Source organism: Pelophylax lessonae, assembly GCF_965119305.1.
Source record: "Pelophylax lessonae genome assembly, chromosome: 6".
In the NCBI taxonomy this organism is placed as follows: Eukaryota; Metazoa; Chordata; class Amphibia; order Anura; family Ranidae; genus Pelophylax; species Pelophylax lessonae.
The window spans coordinates 299,992,184-300,012,557 of NC_138773.1; the positions used below are offsets into that span (position 1 = coordinate 299,992,184).

General features: G+C 43.6%; 1 protein-coding gene across 1 annotated transcript in view; it reads right to left on the reverse strand.

Moving 5' to 3' along the window:
* Positions 1-20,374, reverse strand: part of ATG9A (autophagy related 9A) — a 96,054-nt gene that overhangs the window by 32,103 nt on the left and 43,577 nt on the right. The window contains exons 6-9 of the mRNA XM_082262055.1: positions 17,749-17,904; positions 13,323-13,464; positions 9,774-10,522; positions 4,768-4,921 (exon numbers count right to left, since the gene is read on the reverse strand). Of these exons, the coding sequence (XP_082118181.1) occupies positions 4,768-4,921; positions 9,774-10,522; positions 13,323-13,464; positions 17,749-17,904 (1,201 nt within the window). The remainder of the gene's footprint in view (positions 1-4,767; positions 4,922-9,773; positions 10,523-13,322; positions 13,465-17,748; positions 17,905-20,374) is intronic.

Sequence of the window (20,374 nt, forward strand, 5' to 3'; positions counted from 1 at the left end):
ATGGAGCACTGTTAAATTCATCATCCGTAATTGGAAAGAGTATGGCACAACTGCAAACCTACCAAGACATGGCCGTCCACCTAAACCGACAGGCCGGGCAAGGAGAGCATTATTCAGAGAAGCAGCCAAGAGGCCCATGGTAACTCGAAGACAAGATTGATGCAATACTTAAGGACACCTCCACTGTGAGTATTATCTTCCCCACTAAACATACCTTACCTAACAGCACAGTCAACACTCTCCTCTTTTGAACTGACTACTACTAAAGAGGTTATAAAAATTCTCAGATGCCAACGTAACCAATTGTCCCCTGGATCCTGTTCTCTCACAACTACAACGGTCACCCTCTTATTCTATTCTATGCTCCCTCACTCACATCTTCAATCCCTCCATCTCTAGTGGCACCTTTTCCTCCTCTCTAAAACAAGCGCAGATCACTCCCATACTTAAAAAGCCCTCACTGGACCCCACCAACCTGAACAACTTAGGACCCATCTCACTGCTCCCATTCACCTCCAAACTTCTACAACGCTTAGCCTACAACGGCATTGGCTCCTACCTCAGTGAAAATAACCTTCTTGATCCCTTACAGTCTGGCTTTTGCTCGCAGCACTCCACAGAAACTGCCTTACTAAAACTCACTAACAATTTACTAACTGCTAAAACCAATGGCCACTACTCCATACTCCTAATACTTGACCTCTCTGTGGCATTTGATACTGTTGACCACCTACTCCTTTTAGTAAGTTCCGATCCCTTGGCCTCCAAGATTCTGCTCTATCTGGGTTCTCCTCCTACCCATCACAGCGCTTCTTTAGTGTTACCTACAACTCTGTCTCCTCCTCTCCATTGTCCCTTTCTGTGGGGGTTCCCCAAGGCTCTGTTCTTGGACCCCTTCTCTTCTCGCTCTACACCGCCTCCCTTGGTCATTTGATAACCACCCACGGCTTCCAATACCATCTATACACCGATGACACTCAAATCTATCTGTCTACTCCTCTTTTCACTCCTTCAATCTCCTCTCAACATATCAGCATGGATGTCACACCACTTCTTCAAACAAAATCTCTCTAAAACTGAGCTAGTAATACCCCCCTCCCCCCTTGCTCCCCCTCCCTGAGTTTTCCATTAAAATCAGTAAAGCAACCATCAATCCCTCCTCTCATGCCAGAGTACTAGGTGTAATCCTAGACTCTGATCTGTCCTTTCAGCCCCAAATCTGATCGTTATCAAAAACTTGTAGACTTCACCTCCGTAACATCTCTAAAATTCGCCCCTTTTTAACAACTGAAACCTCCAAGCTACTCATTTACTCCCTTGTCATTTCTCGCCTTGATTATTACAACTCCCTTCTCATAGGCCTACCTCTCCATCTCTTCTTCAGTCTATGATGAATGCTGCTGCTAGGCTTATCCGCCTTACCAACCGCTCAGTGTCTGCCACCCCTCTCAGTCAATCCCTACACAGGCTCCTGATTGCACAGCAAATTAAATTCAAAATACTAACCACAACATACAAAGCCATTCACAACGAGCTACATCACCAATATGGTCTACAAATATCACCCAAACCAGACCTCCTACTCTCAAGCCCCCTTGTCTCCTCCTCCCATGCTCGTCTCCAGGATTTCTCCAGAGCCTCTCCCATCCTCTGGAATGCTCTACCTCAACCTGATCAGCTATCTCCTTCTCTAGCTGCCTTCAGGGGATCCCTGAAAACTCATCTCTTCAGGGAAGCCTATCACTCCTCCAACTAATCTTTTACCTCTTCCATCCGCTCATTCCCCACAGTTACAACCTCTTGTAACACCTGCCCCACCGTATTAGACTGAAAGCTCTGAGAGGGCCCTCTTAATCCTCTATTTTATTTTATTGTAACTGTATTGTCTCCCTTTTTATATTGTAAACACAGCCCGGGATCCAGCCGGTCTCTCCTGTCCACAGGGCATTGATGGGGACATGCTGGTCAGGTCACTGTGCATTAATGGGGACATGCTGGTCAGGTCACTGTGCATTAATGGGGACATGCTGGTTAGGTCACTGTGCATTTATGGGGACATGCTGGTCAGGTCACTGTGCATTGATGGGGACATGCTGGTCAGGTCACTGTGCATTGAATGGGGACATGCTGGTCAGGTCACTGAGCATTGATGGGGACATGCTGGTCAGGTCACTGTGCATTAATGGGGACATGCTGGTCAGGTCACTGTGCATTAATGGGGACATGCTGGTCAGGTCACTGTGCATTGATGGGGACATGCTGGTCAGGTCACTGTGCATTGATGGGGACATGCTGGTCAGGTCACTGTGCATTGATGGGGACATGCTGGTCAGGTCACTGTGCATTGAATGGGGACATGCTGGTCAGGTCACTGAGCATTGATGGGGACATGCTGGTCAGGTCACTGAGCATTGATGGGGACATGCTGGTCAGGTCACTGTGCATTAATGGGGACATGCTGGTCAGGTCACTGTGCATTGATGGGGACATGCTGGTCAGGTCACTGTGCATTGAATGGGGACTTGCTGGTCAGGTCACTGTGCATTAATGGGGACATGCTGTGTAAACTGTTGGTGCTATATAAATTCGGTATAATAATAATATTAATATTAATAACTCCACTTTAAAAAAAACACTTCTGCTAGTTTACCTCAAACTCTTCATTTGTGAGACTCAATTAAATTCTCTGCAGGTTTGATTACCCCCCCCCCCCCCCATCTACCTTTACTTCGTTTCTCTGCTGCCCACTATTCACCCCGGGGCTTGAAAATCCGAGACAATTCTCTTGACGGACTGACAGTGGGTTTGTTGATATCCACTCACTTCTTGCCTCCACTAGGATTATAGCGTTTGTTGCCCTTAGATCTTCACATGACATTCCATTGCGAGAGCACTACAAGGATCTCCAACTTCATCACTTTACTTTGCAACTTCTTAGGTCCCAACTCACTCCTTATGCGCTGATACAATTTGAGAGCCTTTGTTGAGCATGACCCCGTTTCCCTCATCTCATTTCATCTCATTTCATGAGGACTGGCAGACCCATGACCCTGGCTCTTTTGGCTATTTTAAGAATGTACTTATATTAGAAAAAGCCTACAAGATCTTATACAGAGAGTACTACACGCTTGCTAGGCTGGCTTGCATTATCCCCAACTCTTCCCCGCTTTGTTTCTGAGGATGCTCACAAGTGGCACACATTTGGTGGTCTTGCCCAAGTGTCTGCAGACTTTGGGTCTACGCACTTCTTCACACTTTGCTTCACACTGATCATAAGAGAAATCTGTGTGAAGGCCTTCTTTGCAAACCGATTGTAACAGAACCGCGACCCACACTGCGTCTTAAACATAGATATCAAATATTCTAGCCACCCCCATACAAAACTAGCCAACAACTTAGCTTGTACAAGTTCTGGAACCTTCTCCTTTATTGAACAAGCTCACACAATTTATACACACATAAGGGCGTCCCCCTCCAGATCAAATTACCCCACCAGGTAACGTGCCTGAAAACATTATTCTATGCAGATGAAATTGGATACAGAAATATAGCTAAACATATCTAAGGAACAACTACACAAACAGTATACTCTTTCCACTCAGCAACTAACAGAAGACAGAGATTCAATCAACCTGAGCTAATTAACTAGCAGACTGCCGTCCTTGAGCTTATGAAATATAATATACATTATCATAAGTGTAAACACAGAACCCATTGTAGATAACGGGTAAGTAAATCAGCATATTCAACAATGTGTGGAAGACAGGTGGCTGAGCTGATGATATTAGCATCTGCTACGGGTTTGACTGTGTGAAGCAGTCTTCATATGTTTCTTGAGATATATGGTTGATAAATGTTACTGTTCCATTTGAAGTAATCCAAACCATATTCTCAGCGTCCATTAAGTACCTGTCTTTCACTTCCAGTGACGGTGAGTACCGTCACACCGATCAATGAATTGCTTTGCCCTGAACGACAATTGGCCTTGCACCTCTTTATTGCAACTAGAGAGCTTGGAAGATCCCCACTCTTAAGTTTTGAAGCTGTCAAAACCGTATGAACGACATTACATAGTCTGGTTAAAAAAAAAAAAAAAGGTACAAGTCCATCTAGTTTAACCAATAGAAGGAAAATAAATGGACATTATGGTCAATGAGAAATTGACAGCCATAATATCAGACACCCATGAAAAATGTCTTCGGGTTTGACAACCTTGGATTGCCCACGCACAGCCATCTTGATTCGACAATACTCTTCTGACGATCTAATGATCCTGCATCGCAGAGTCCCTGGGACTCTTTTTCTTCTCCCTCTTTTTCTTATTCTGCTTCCCTTTTTTCCCGCTTCTGTCTTATTTTTGGGTTAGCTTATATGATAATCTGGCCTCCTGGTTTGGATGGTTACGATATGTGCATTTCTCATCTGTGATAACAGAATAAGCCTTTGGTCTAATATTTGATGGTTTATGTCTATTCCGACACGTGGTTTGATGTTTCTGCATTACCGAAACCTATACATTGGCTTGAATCCGGAATTTATTTTTTTTGTTATTGGTCTTTATATCTACTGTAAGGTTTTGTGCCTTGGTTATGTATGCTTTTACAGTCCGCACATGATCATGTATTGTAGCGGTCCAATTGCTGGCTCTGTCTGTTTGACTGAACATTAATAAAAACCTTTGTAAAATAAAAAAGCAATTCTGGGTAGTCTGACTTTTTAATCTGCAACCGTTAATGAGCTCAGTGAAGGAGTCAGGATAAAACTCACCGCCTTGTACTGGAAGAGCTGTGCAAACTCGCAGCGGGTCTCGGCCCGGTGAGCGCTGCGCTGCCAGTGGTCGGGCATGTAGTGGATATGAGCCAGGATCACCTTTAGGAGCTGCTCTGGACAGAAGACCATGTGCTCTTCTGGGATAAATGATCTGAAAGAAGAATGCTTTCGTGATTTAACATGTCGAATACCAAACTCCAGCTTATGATTTGTTTAGCCAAACTGAATCTTTCATTTTTATTACTGGAAAGCAGTCAGGTTGCATAACTGTAAATGACATGCCATTTTTTTGCTGTACATGTCACTTGTTTTTTATTTTTACCATAATAGTTGCCTCAGCCTGTGTTTAAATACCTTGGGCTGGAATCATTCTGTATATCTGGACCACTGCACAACACAGAGTGTGGTGGTCCAGATTTCCAGCGATCTAACATCTGCACAATGCTCTGATCAACAACGCTCACTCTTCCTGAACATTGTTGTTGATTAGAACACTATTCAGTGGGTGTGTTGGACCACCAAATACCCAGAATGCTGTGCTCTACATTGAGCATGAGTCCAGGGTGCTGCAGACACAGGGAATTTTAAAAAAGGCTGCAGCACATTACTACTTAAAACCAATAAATATGCTGGCACATTCTTTAGCTAACAATGTGCTTGGCTCTAGTGCTGACACACAGAACGCACCAGCCTCGCCAGTCGGAAATTATGTCACGATGGGAGGGAAGCAGGGAGTGTCTCAAGCCATGCTCCGAAACGCGTAGCCATGCCCTGCTTCCCTCCTATGGTGACCTCATCTCTGCCCTGCGAGGCCAGTGTGTTCCACTAGAAATTAAGTCATCTGTCAGCAGCAGAGCTGAGCACATTGAGTGGACGTCACTTAGGGCTCTTTCACACGGGCGTTCAGTTTTTTTTGCCCGATCAGGTCCTTTTTTTTTTTTTTGAAGCGGACACGGATGACACTTGTGTCATCCGGTCCATCTGTTTGCAGATGAAAAACGGACATAATGTATCTCTATGTAAATACGGATGTCAGCAGATGACACCACTGACATCCGTTTCTGCGTCCGTTCCGTTTTTTGAATGGAAGAAAAAACAGGTTTCTCTTCCGTTCCAAAAAACTGAACTGAACGGAAAGGACGAAAAACGGATGTCAGCGGATGTTCATCCGCTGACATCCGTATTTACATAGAGATACATTATGTCCGTTTTTCATCCGCAAATGGATGGGATGAAAAACGGACATACGGAACGCCCGTGTGAAAGAGCCCTAAGGCTTCTTTCACATGGCCGCTCCGTGTGAAAGGTCCGCTGCGGGACTTTTTTTTTTTTTTCCACGGAGCGGATGACATTTGTGTCATCCACTCCGTGTGCCCGCATATCATCCCATCCGTTTGCGGATGATATGCGGACATAATGTAAGTATATGGCACTGCGGATGTCAGCGGATGACACCGCTGACATCCGATTTTCCTTCCTTTCCACGGATTTTACACGGATGAAAAAATAGGGTTCTGTTCCATTCGAAAAAACGGAACAGAACTGATAAGGAGGAAAATCGGGTGTCAGCGGATGGTATTCTGCTGACATCCGCAGTGCCATTCACTTACATTATGTCCGCAAATCATCCGCAAAAAAATAGGATGATTTGCGGACACACGCAGCGCCCGTGTGAAAGGACCCTTACAGAAATACGGGCACAGCATCAGGATGCCAGTAGCGTAATATTTATGAAGAGCGTGTTTTTTACCTTGTAAATATGAGTTGCTACTTGTGACTTTTACTAATAAACATGTCCTAATACTACAGGCCTCTTGCACACTGCAGCTTAAAAAAAGCTCAGTACAGCTTTTTTTTTTTTTCGCAGCTAAAATACAGCCCATTCATTGTAATGTGCCTATGCACACAGGTGGGTAAATGAGCGCTGTGCATTCTTCAGTAAGAACAAAATAGAAAAATCTGCATTTTCAGACAGTAATTTACACCTAATGCACGCAAATACGCACAATTGCGAACAAATGAACGCACACGAACATACTGTTGATCTGAAAAATGCAAATTTGCATATTTTACAAAAACGCAAAGACGCAAATTTGAGCGAACGCATATGCGCGAAAATGCATGCGAATGCGCGCATTTCAATAACATAAATACGCCTGAAATTTACGGCTGGAAAAGGAGATGCTCAAACAGGAGTATTGCGTGTAAGAGGCCTTAAAAGGCGATTTCCCTTCCGCTTTTTTTTTTTCTTACGTTTACAGAGATTGTTTCTACTCTTGGGTCAGCAGCCATATGCATGAGACTTTATCCTGGATTTTTAATTCTACTCCTTTGTAATGCCTGTTGTACCTTTGCGCCATTTACTTCCCACATTCTTTAGCTACTGGCCTTGTTCTGTAATGCTGGAGACATTCTGCAACTTATCCAAACCACTTCTTCAGTTCAGTTCCTCAATTAGACTGAAGACGTGGCTGGGATAGGCATGCAAACATCATCAACATTACAAAACAAGTCCAGCTGAATGAAAGTAAATACTAATAGATATACCATGATCGGGATAAATGAAAACTCTTGCAGAGACAATCCTTTACTGTTTATGCAGACTGAAGGCATTACAGTGATAAAAATAGAGAGTTCAACCAGGCTTTAAAATCACCCATTTCAAGTGACTGTTGCTTTAGTTCTATGCTACAATTCAGCCGCATACAGCTGTTATACAGTTTAGGTTAAAGGAAAAAGAAGAGGGCGCCAATATGTGCAGTACATCGAAAAAGACTTGAAAAAGGAGCAGTTACGCTCCAAAACATGTAGCCAAGCACCCCACGTTGTGGCCCTCCCAGGTGTGATGACACTTCCAGTCCGATAATGAAATGAGGTATCAACAATTTAAAAGGTAATGTCTGATCCGGGATACCTCATTTCATTATTAGACTCTTTGACATGTTCATCTTTCTATAGATATAGAGCAGCATCAGCTCCTGAGAAAGTGACTTTGATCACGTAACGCGTTGAGCTTCACACGGTGCAGCCATATCCCAGTTAGATGCAGCCACATACATTTATTTCATCTGTCAAGTCTATATATAATATAACTTCTCTACATATGGAGTACTACCAGTGTTGGTTTACTTATTGTTTGATGTTTTATGCTGCTATTTAATGTGTGTGTGTATATATATATATATATATATATATATATATATATATATATGAATTTGAATTATTTATCCAATGTCACATGTTATGTTTGACCATTGACATATATATATTGCTATGTGCTATTTTATGACATTAAACATTTGATACATACTCTAGAGTCAGACTCTCTTCAGTTGCCTCATACAAAGTCCCAAACCCCTTTTTTTATTGTTCTTTAACCACTTTACCACCGGAGGATTTTGCTGTCTTACGTCCAGGCCACTTTTTGCGATTCGGCACTGTGCGAATTTAACTGACAATTGCGCGGTCATGCAACGCCGTACCCAAATGAAATTTACGTCCTTTTTTCCCCACAAACAGAGCTTTCTTTTGGTGGTATTTGATCACCTCTGCACTTTTTATTTTTTGTGATATTAATAAAAAAATGCGAAAATTTTGAAAAAATAACAATATTTTTCTACTTTGACAGTTAAAAAATATCCAATATATTCAATTTTTGTCATATATTTAGGCCAAAATGTATTTAGCTACATGTCTTTGACAAAAAAATTGTCAATGAGCGTATTTTTAACCAGTTTAAGACCGGAAGGTTTTACCCCCTTCCTGACCAGGCCATATTTTGCGATTCGGCACTGCGTTACTTTAACGGACAATTGCGCGGTCGTGCGACGCTGTACCAAAATTAAATGTATGTCCTTTAAGAGCTTTCTTTTGGTGGTATTTGATCACCTGTGCGTTTTTTACTTTTTGCGCTATAAACAGAAAAAGAGCGACAATTTTGAAAGAATAACAATATTTTTCACATTTTTTCATATGAAATTCCCCCCAAAAAATGTAAAAATCAAAATTTTTTAACTTTTTTTGCCAATTTGTTTTCTACTACATATTTTTGGTAGAAAAAAAAATCGCAATAAGCGTATTTTGATTGGTTTGCCCAAAAGTTATCGCGGCTACTAACTACGGGAAAATTATGTCATTTTTATTGTTTTTTTTTTTTTAAACGAGTAATGGCGGCGATCTACGATTTTTTTTTGCGGGACTGCAACATTGCGGCGGACAGATCGGACCCTTGACTGACATTTTTGACACTTTTGGGGCTACCAGTGACATTACTACAGTAATCAGTGCTATAAATATGCACTGTTACTGTAATAATGACACTGGCAGGGAAGGGGTTAAGTTTTATTGGTGATCAAGGGGTTAATGTATGCCTGGTGCTTACTGACGTGTGTGGGGGGAGGGGACTATGTGACACAGGGACAGATCGCAGGTTCAGTTATGCTGAATCCTGCAATCTGACCCTGCCTGTCACTTAGGAGATCCGCCCGCTTTGTTTACACAAGCGGGTGGATCTCCACACTCGATTCCCCGACGATCGGGGAAGAGCAGCGGATCGGAGGAGTCCAGCGACGTAGGTCTACGTTGCTGGACGGAATCGAGCCACTTTGCCGCAGTAGCACCAATGTGAGCGGTCGGCAAGTGGTTAATACAGGGATGGAGGTGCAGGGTACCTGCACCTCATTCAAAGTCCCAAAACCCCTCTTCTTTTCTACACAGCTCCTGATAGCGCCATCTGTGGGACTTTGCAAGTTACCATTTGTTATTTTTATATAACAATATATTATATACTTTTTCTATATACTGCACTTATTTGCGCCCTCTGCTATTTCTATTATTCAGTCTCACTGAGAAGCTGCCATTAATATTTTTGGACCTATAGACGTTTTAGTATAATTCTACACCCTCACAGCACATTCACATGTATGATTATGTTGCAGCTCAGCTGTATCCCTACCTGCACCTTTCTCTATAATTCTTTGTATATACAGTTGAGGTTCACTAACCTGCAGATGGTCACAACGACTCCAAGTAGTGTCACCATGGTCAGTACATGTTCCACAGCAAGCACGTCTTCATCATACACAGTGAGCGCAATCAGCACCGCCAGAACAGAGCCTGCCAGGAATCCCAGGTGTTTGGCAGCCACAGCCAAAAGCGGAGACAGGAAGCAGTTCATGTACTTGCTGGCGGGCTTGTACGCTCGGCTCAGCCTTGCCTGCAGCTGGTGGTCCAACTCATTAAAGTGGCGCAGGTAGCAGCGGCCATACAGAGACCAGCATCGGGCACCGAGACTGCCAGGTTCTCGGCGAAGCACCTCCGTATAGCTGAAAAAGGCATAGAGGATCTGCCAGACCAATACAAGAGGGCAAAGCAACAGGTTGGCAAGCCCTATCCAAAGAATACGCTGGGACAGTTTCTCCGCCAGCTCCAGGCGTGATCCTGCACGCTTGTACTCTGGTTTTAGGCTCCACTCATTTTGGAACATGCAGCCGGGGCCCCAGAAGAAGATAAGCTGGAAGTTGTACTTGAGGCCACGGGTATAGAAGATTGAGTCGCCCAGCAGGGGCATCCTATGCTGCAGTGGTAGCAGATTCTTATTAACCATGGCCACCATGTAGTTTTTGAAGCGTAGGATTCGATGGGAGACATCTAACTCTGAAAGTTCCTTTTTATGAATGCAGATCTGATGCTCCTTCTGGATCTGAACAATTCTGCTCTGGACTTCTTCCCAAGTGTAATAGGGAAGATCAGCCTGTGGAGAGCAGGATTTCACCGTGAGATGGAGTACAAATTTAAAGGTAGATGCACAGTGTATTTTCATTCAGCACATTTTTTGCATTATTACTGCAGTGGTTTTACATTTTTTCACGTTTAATTTTTTCGGATTTATAGACCAACCACCAGCAATGAAAAGTGGACCTAATCTCAAAAAGAGAAGAGAAGTCATCTTATATGAAACATCTAAAACTGTTAATTGTGCATAAGCAGTACCCGATCTGACCTATTGTCTTAAACCCTTCCTTAAAGCGGAGTTCCGGCCACAAAATCGACATAGTCGATTTTGGGCCATCCGCTTGCTATAGGTCACCTGAAACAGAAATGGGTAGTTAGGATTTTTTTTTTTTTTTTTACTTACCTTGTAATTGCAGAAAGAAAATACTCACCTCTCTTCCACTTCCTCCCTCGGCCGCACGGCCCCGCGCCGTCACTTCCGCTTTGCAATGATTCCTGGGAGCTGAACGTTATTGCTCTCAGGAATCAATGCGCCTGCACCGGCCCCGACGTCAGTTCCGGTGCAGGCGCGTCATACCTTGCTAAACAGCTTCTGGGCATGCCCAGAAGCTGTGCAGGGATGACGCTACAGACCCGGAAGTGACGGCAGGGCTGGCGCAGTGCATCGTGGGACCGAAGAGGACGCGGAAGAGGATCGCGCTGGCTTCAAGCTGCCCACACCTGAGATGGCAGCGCTGGAGAAGAAATTTTAAAAGTAAGTATTTCTTCTAAAAGGTAAGTGCAAACCGGGACAGATCAGAGGCTAGCCATTGTGGAATGTACTAGCCCTGACTGTCCCGGGGGTATGTTCATTGAAATTTTTTATTTGTGGCCGGAACTCCGCTTTAAAAACAGCAATGCACCTTCTGTGCCTACAGCCACATAGCTGTATATTTCAGAGGCATAACTGGAACCCTCAGGGCCCTGGTGCAAGAAACCATAAAAGCCCCCTTCACGGTATCAGAACGCTAGGACCTAGTCGCAAGTGCGTTCTTTGTGACCCTAGTAGTTCCGCCACTAGTGTCAGCAGTTATTTTATTATTTTTTACCATTTTACTTTTTTACCATTTTTACTATGCCTCAGTTTTGAAGGAACAGAGTCAGTGATCGGTACGGATCATTATTTCTATTCATTAAGATAAGGAAGATGTTGGTAAATTAAACATTTACCGGCCCTTTTCCACTCTCCATCCTGACAGATTGAAGGGGGTGGACAGGGGAGTACACAGGAGCCTGATCACATCACAAGGTGGATGAGAGGGGAGGCATGTAGAGGAACTGATCCCCTCCATTTTCCTCCTGTAGCTGTGTAATGGAACCGCAACTTACACTGTACTTTCGTCAGTATACGGCTTCCTCCCAGTCTTGAACATAGATATCAGATTTTCCAGCTGCCCCCATACAAAGCTAGCCGACAACTTAGCTTGTACTAGTTTTAGAACCTTCTCGTTTATTGAACAACGTACACAGTTTATATACAGCATGGACATCCCCCTCCTGATCAGATTACCACACACAGATCAGGGGTGGCCTGATTACATTATCACATGCAGATGAAATTCTATACAGAAACAGAATTAACCTGAACTAATTATCTAGCCATCTGGACAGAAACAATATGTGAGTTCATTAACAATTAAATATGGGGCAGACAGGCTTAACAGAATACACATCACACCTCAATACACAAACAATAGGGAGAGCCTGTCTCTGACATTGAAGGACATGGAACAGAAGCCAATGTGATTAGCTCTTTCAATGAACATGTTCAGAATCAAACAGATATAGTCCTCACATATTTCTCGAGATACATGGCTGACAAATATTACTTTCCCACCTGAAGCAATCCAAACCATATTCCCAGTGTCCATTAAGTACCTGTCTTTCACTCCCAGTAGCGGTGAGTACCCCTGAAGCAATGGGCCAGGTCCTTATTGCGACCCTGTAGGTACTCCCCTGGTATATCTGCAGAATGAGATCATCCAGGTCACTGTTGCCTCTGGTAATCTGAGGCGATGTGGAGTGAGATTTTGTGATATCATTACCGTGCTGCTCATTGTTTTCTTGCTGGAGAGGAGGTTGTACCCAACAACCTGCAATGCAAGGATCGCCCTGCTTCTGCTTCAATCTTTAGGTGCACCTATGCTTCTTGCACCTCTTCTGCTTCCGGATTAGTCCCCGTCTAGTCATCAGGGGGCAGCTCTGATATGAGGAAGCAAAGCCCTTCTCCAAACATGGCATGGTAATTCAGTAATGAGAAAAGAACAGCTGCAGGGAGGCTAGAGACAGTACTGGTGACTAGTTCTTTGCCCCAAGCCTTTTTGGGCACTACCTCAATAGTTCAGATCCTCTTTAAAAGCTGTTGAGATAAAATATCACCCTCAAAGAAGAAATTAGTCATCAAACTCTTTGATATTCAATGTGGGTCGGACAGTAAAGTATAACCATTGTGTAGCCCTTACTACCAAACCCACAGCTTGAGACTTAAGTCTCAAGCTGTGAGTTTAACATTTTTTGTGATGGATTGCCAGAGAGACTCCGGAACTTTCCTCCTTCCACATTTATATTATCGCACTTGGTCCTTGCAGGCAAGGGTTTGGGTATATTTTAAATTGTGAAGCACTGTAAAAGCAGGATATTGCTGCTCCCATTTTGTTTCAGTGGGTTTAATGATTTTCAATAAAAAAATAAAAAATTGCAAGAAAAAACGGTTTCAGAGATTAGAAAAGGAAATGTTATATATTGCATGATATGTAAAAATAATATTGGCTGGAACGCACCATAGGAATGCGCAGAGCCTGCATGTAGAAGTTATAGATCTCCCAATAGCAGCAGATATTGTATATAAATTTAATAAGTCTGTGCATCCAGAAGACACCAGCAATCACCAGGAGACAAGTGAGGAACCAATTCTCTTGTATTCTGTGGAGATAATGAAGACAAAGCAACGGTTAATCACTGGGAGTGAAAAGATAAATATGGGACATCTTTTTTTTTTTTTCTTTTTTTAGATGCGACATCTTTTTGTAATCTTTGCATTCAGATTAGGTATATGGAATTGCAACATACTATGGTTAGAAAGCGACTATTTATTTTATGGAAGTGCTGTTTATATCAGTACTTCTATTGTTTCTAGCCAGTATGATCATTACAGTTATATATTGTACATTCATATTAGTCCCCACCATCAAGTTGCTTAAATTCTAAAAGGTCACATTCATACATACACATACCAGGGCCAATTTAGACAGATTTAACCTACCAGCATGCCTTTGGAGTGTGGGAGGAAAGTCACACAGGCACAGGGAGAACATGCAAACTACAGGCAGGTGGTGCAGTGGTTGTGATTTGAACCGAAGTGCTAACTATATATATACACATACATACATACATATACATATACACACACACCCACACCCACACTATATTACCAAAAGTATTGGGACGCCTGCCTTTACAGGCACATGAACTTTAATGGCATCCCAGTCTTAGTCTGTAGGGTTCAATATTGAGTTGGCCCACCCTTTGCAGCTATAACAGCTTCAACTCTTCTGGGAAGGCTGTCCACAAGGTTTAGGAGTGTGTCTATGGGAATGTTTGACCATTCTTCCAGAAGCGCATTTGTGAGGTCAGGCACTGATATGGACGAGAAGGCCATGCTCACAGTGTCTGCTCTAATTCAGGCAGGCGTCCCAATACTTCTGGTAAAATAGTGTATATACAGTGCCTTGCGAAAGTATTCGGCCCCCTTGAACTTTATAACCTTTTGCCACATTTCAGGCTTCAAACAAAGATATAAAACTGTAATTTTTTGTGAAGAATCAACAACAAGTGGGACACAATCATGAAGTGGAACGAAATTTATTGGATATTTTAAATTTTTTAACAAATAAAAAGCTGAAAAATTGGGCGTGCAAAATGATTCAGCCCCCTTAAGTTAATACTTTGTAGCGCCACCTTTTGCTGCGATTACAGCTGTAAGTCGCTTGGGGTATGTCTCTATCAGTTTTGCACATCGAGAGACTGAAATTTTTGCCCATTCCTCCTTGCAAAACAGCTCGAGCTCAGTGAGGTTGGATGGAGAGCGTTTGTGAACAGCAGTTTTCAGTTCTTTCCACAGATTCTCGATTGGATTCAGGTCTGGACTTTGACTTGGCCATTCTAACACCTGGATATGTTTATTTGTGAACCATTCCATTGTAGATTTTGCTTTATGTTTTGGATCATTGTCTTGTTGGAAGACAAATCTCCGTCCCAGTCTCAGGTCTTTTGCAGACTCCATCAGGTATTCTTCCAGAATGGTCCTGTATTTGGCTCCATCCATCTTCCCATCAATTTTAACCATCTTCCCTGTCCCTGCTGAAGAAAAGCAAGCCCAAACCATGATGCTGCCACCACCATGTTTGACAGTGGGGATGGTGTGTTCAGGGTGATGAGCTGTGTTGCTTTTATGCCAAACATAACCTTTTACATTGTTGCCAAAAAGTTTGATTTTGGTTTCATCTGACCAGAGCACCTTCTTCCACATGTTTAGTGTGTCTCCCAGGTGGCTTGTGGCAAACTTTAAACTACACTTTTTATGGATATCTTTAAGAAATGGCTTTCTTCTTGCCACTCTTCCATAAAGGCCAGATTTGTGCAGTATACGACTGATTGTTGTCCTATGGACAGAGTCTCCCACCTCAGCTGTAGATCTCTGCAGTTCATCCAGAGTGATCATGGGCCTCTTGGCTGCATCTCTGATCAGTCGTCTCCTTGTATGAGATGAAAGTTTAGAGGGACGGCCAGGTCTTCGTAGATTTGCAGTGGTCTGATACTCCTTCCATTTCAATATTATCGCTTGCACAGTGCTCCTTGGGATGTTTAAAGCTTGGAAAATCTTTTTGTATCCAAATCCGGCCTTAAACTTCTCCACAACAGTATCTCGGACCTGCCTGGTGTGTTCCTTGTTCTTCATGATGCTCTCTGCGCTTTAAACAGACCTCTGAGACTATCACAGTGCAGGTGCATTTAAACGGAGACTTGATTACACACAGGTGGATTCTATTTATCATCATTAGTCATTTAGGTCAACATTGGATCATTCAGAGATCCTCACGGAACTTCTGGAGAGAGTTTGCTGCACTGATTTCGTTCCACTTCATGATTGTGTCCCACTTGTTGTTGATTCTTCACAAAAAATTACAGTTTTATATCTTTATGTTTGAAGTCTGAAATGTGGCAAAAGGTGGGAAAGTTCAAGGTGGCCAAATACTTTCACAAGGCACTGTGTATATATATATATATATATATACACACACACACACAAATATATATGTGTATTCATTTGATAAGTTACACATTCATCAGACTATTACAGTAACACTTTCATTTGCTGTAATATGCAACCGCATATTACAGCGATGATGGAGGATCACAAAAGGATTTGAATAACCTTACATGTGTTTCGGTTGGCTTTTAGATGTTTGGTTGCGGTTACCCATTGAATGGCATTCATTTAGGATGATCGTTATTAAAAAAAAAAAAAAACAGTTTAAAAACAGATTTATACTTGCCTGCTCTGTGCAATGCACCTTAAAGCGGAGTTCCACTCAATTTTGTGTTTATTAAAAGTCAGCAGCTACAAAAAGTGTAGCTGCTGACTTTTAATAAAAACACATTCACCTGTCCCATGATCCAGCGATGCGGCCGCCCGAAGCCTCGATCCTCTCCCTCTCCTCTCGGCGGTGCCAGCATCTCTAGTGTGAGCACCCAGCTGTGACAGCTTGCGGCTTCACAGCCGGGTGTGCACTGCGCATTCGCGAGTCGCGCTGCGCTCCATGAATGGCCTGGCAATCTTCTGGGACCTGTGACATATCCCAGGAGATTGCAGGGAGGGAGGGGGAAAGGAGAACTAGGCAGCGGCTCGAGCGGAAGTAGGAGTGGTTACCTGTCAAATCTAGGTACCTGCTCCCCCCCCCCCAAAAAAAATGACATGCCAAATGTGGCATGTCAGGGGGTCAGCAGTATTTAAAGCGGAAGTTCCACTTTTGGGTGGAACTCCGCTTTAATATTCTTTTGTATTTTAATGCAAGGAATGCATTAGGGTAAAAAAAAAGGTTTCGGCTTTAGAATCTTCCTTCAAACGATCTATGAATTTCTAGAACATAAACATATTATATGTAAGAGGACTTGTAAGCTAGGCAGGTTTTCTGAACTAATCTGCTTTATTAAATGTGCTGAACACACTTTTTATATAAAACCAGCAATCATGCCATAACATTGCTTTAAAACGTGTTCCCATAAATTTTGATGCATGGCCAGTCCATAGTTTAGAGCATGTTTCAGGGATTGCCGGCATTCTCTATAGAGGAGTCTGGCTCTTCAGCATCTACTTTACAGGAGAGAAGGTTAGGGCTGCTATACTCCATGTGCCTGGAGCTTAGTGATCCATCGATATCGGTTTTTCGTTGCCGATACCAATATTTTGGCCATTGAATATCGGTATCGGCCGATATTTTCGTACATTTAAAAAATGTTTTATTTTTTTATTTTTATCACTTGACAGGTACTCTTGTGAAGGGATCTGGGGGTCTAAAAGACCCGAAACACCTCCACTGCACTTAAAAGCATTAAAAACGCCAAGTTTGGCTGTTTTGAATGCTGTAATTTTTTTTAATCTGGCGCCGAGTACCCGGAAGTGAAGTCATGACATCACTTCCGGGTTTTTACATGGAGACCCGATCAGAGCCGAATGCGGCTTTGATCGGGTCTTTGGCGGCCGTGCAGGCTGGTGCCCGGGTCTCCCGGTGGGACAGGAGACCCGGGCGAGCCGCGAAAGGCGGCGGGGGGACGTCCCCTCCTGCTCCTTGTATTGACAGCCGGGCGGCTTCTCAGCCGCATCGGTTGTCATTACAAGACAGCCGACCGTCGGCTATGGACGCCGGTACCGGGGTGATGCCTCTAACTGCAGGCATCACTCCGGTACAAGCACTTTCCGAAATATCGGCAATATCGTACACCTTGGCCGATACCTTACGATATATCAGGGAAAGTGTATATCGGCCCTCGATATATCGGCTTTGCCGATAATTGGTCGATCCCTACTGGAGCTAGTTTCATCTGTATCTGAGAATTCTATTGAGAAGGGCAGGGGGAGGCCTAATATCACCCTTATATTAACGGTACAGTTATTCTTTATATTTTCTTTTGAAAAGCAAAAGATACCGGTCCTTGCAGACTCCAGGTGGTAGGAAGGCATCAGGCAACGTCACTTTGTTGTTTTCGCTCTGGCTGTGGTTCACCATCTTGTTTGCAAAGAGAATATCGTAATCAACACAGCTCACCAGGAAGGTTGTGAAACTAACCACAAAGATGAACTGCCTGCATGAGACAAGAAGAGAATGTATATATACATATATATCTATAGATTAGGAACACAAGAGCTTGGGCGCAGTTCATCAACCAAAAGCCTGCTAGTAATAAAGTTCCCAAAAGCAGTAAGAAAACAAAAGTGACAATTCTCTCACACAGTGAATAGAAAGATATTCTAAGGCCGTTTTACACGATTGGACCGAACGGTCCGCCTCTCCGTTTTTTTAGGCGGACCCGATCGGGCCACCCATTAACCTCTATGGGGATGAGGATGTCAACGGACACCCGCTTGGCATCCAATAAGATCCGCTGAAAACAGATGTATGGCGATACTTTCGCCATCCGTCCAGCTGGTCAGAGCAAATGAAAATGGACAGGCTCCCCATAGAGAGCGGGACTCTGACAGCTCTGTCTCTGCACAGTGAGTGGCGACGGACCTGTCATCTGCCTGCTCAGCGGGGATCAGCAGAGCGATCCCCACTGAACAAGCGGAGTCCGTCAAAACGGATCTGCCCCGATATGAAAGGGGCCTATGTGGTGAACAGGATGAAATGAAATGGTGTCATTATTAAAAGCTAAGAAGCTAAATAACTAAAACATACAGTATGTCTATTAGATCTACTGGATGAACGGGACAAGAGGGCAGAGGTGAGATTAGGGAGCTAATTTACTAAAACTAGAGCGTGTAAAATCTGTTGCAGCTCTGCGTAGAAACCAATCAGTTTCCAGGTTTTTTTTTTTTTTATTAAAGCTTAATTGAACAAGCTGAAATTAGAAGCTGATTGGCTACCATGGTGCACCAAATTTTGCACTCTCCAGTTTTAGTAAATCAACCCCTAGGAATCTATTTAACCACTTGCCGACCAGTCACGTTGACTGTACTGCGGCAAAGTGGTTAGTTATCGTCCAGCGACATAGACCTACGTTGCTGGACTCCTCCCCTTGTGGGCAGCGCGCGCGGCGCCGTAGGCTCGCTCCCGCTGTATTCAGTCACAGCGGGAGTCGGGCCAGGGGAGGAGCGGCGGTGGTCACCGCCGCTCTTCCCCGATCGTCGGGGAATCGAGTGTGTTTACACAAGCGGGCGGATCTCTTAAGCGACAGACAGGGTCAGATTGCAGGGTTCAGCATAGTTGAACCCTCGATCTGTCCCTGTGTCACTCAGTCACCTCCCCCCACACACGTTAGTAAGCACCAGGCATACATTAACCCCTTGATCACCAATAAAAATTAACCCCTTCCCTACCAGTGTAATTTTTACAGTAACAGTGCATATGTATAGCACTGATAACTGTAGTAATGTCACTGGTACCCCCAAAAGTGTCAAAAATGTCAGTCAAGGGTCCGATCTATCCGCCGCAATGTCGCAGTCCTGCAAAGAAAATCACAGATCGCCGCCATTACTCGTTAAAAATTGGCCTAAAATTATAAAAAAAATTAGATTTTTACATTTTTGGGGGGGGAATTTCATATAAAAAAATGTGAAAAATATTGTTATTTTTTCAAAATTGTCACTATTTTTTTGTTTATAGCGCAAAAAGTAAAAATCACACAGGTGATCAAATACCACCAAAAGAAAGCTCTGTTTGTGGGAAAAAAAGGACGTAAATGTCGTTTGGTTACGGCGTTGCATGACCGCGCAATTGTCAGTTAAAGTCGAACAGTGCCGAATCGCAAAAAGTGGCCTGGACGTAAGACAGCAAAATCCTCCGGTGGTAAAGTGGTTAAAGTCATGAAAGTCAAAAGCGGACATATAAATAAAGCAGGATTCAGTTGATTTATTACTGGAGCAAAGAAAAGGCCTTTGTGTACAACTTATCCTTAGGCCTCATGCACACAGGGCGTTTTTTCAGCAGCGTCAGGCGTTTTTTTTTTACAGCTTCAAAACGCCTCTCCATGTAATTCTGTGTCCATGCATACATAGGCTTTTAGGAGCTGTAAATGGCATAGGTGTTTTTAAGCTGCAAATAAAACAGGGCCAGTGCATTCTGGAGTAGCAGCTCCTAAACACTACTTAACGCTTTTGATCCAGAGACCGACCTCGTCCTTAACAATGGATGAGTCATCAGCTGTCAGTAGGCATCCCCGCTGACAGCTGAACTAAAAAATAACAAAAAACCCCATTGATGGCAATACAAAAATGTGAAATAAAAAGGCGTAGGGATCCCCCCCCAATTCACACCCAGGTTTGTGAGGGAGAGGCCCTTGTCCCCATGGTGGGCGGCAGAACCCCCCCCTTCCTCAAAGAAAAGCAAAGTGCTCGCTCCCCCCTCCCTTTCCTGGCCTGCCAGGCTGCATGTCCCAAAGGGCCTGGGATGTATTGGAGGGGAGGGGGGCCCACACCGTTTTTTTTTCTTCACATTTTTGTATTGTCTGCAATGTTTTTTTACATTAAATTGTCAGCAGGGAAGCTTAACGTTGTTAAAGACGCGGCGGCCGGCTTCCCGGGTCGCTCCTTAACAACCAGCTATTCATTGGTTAA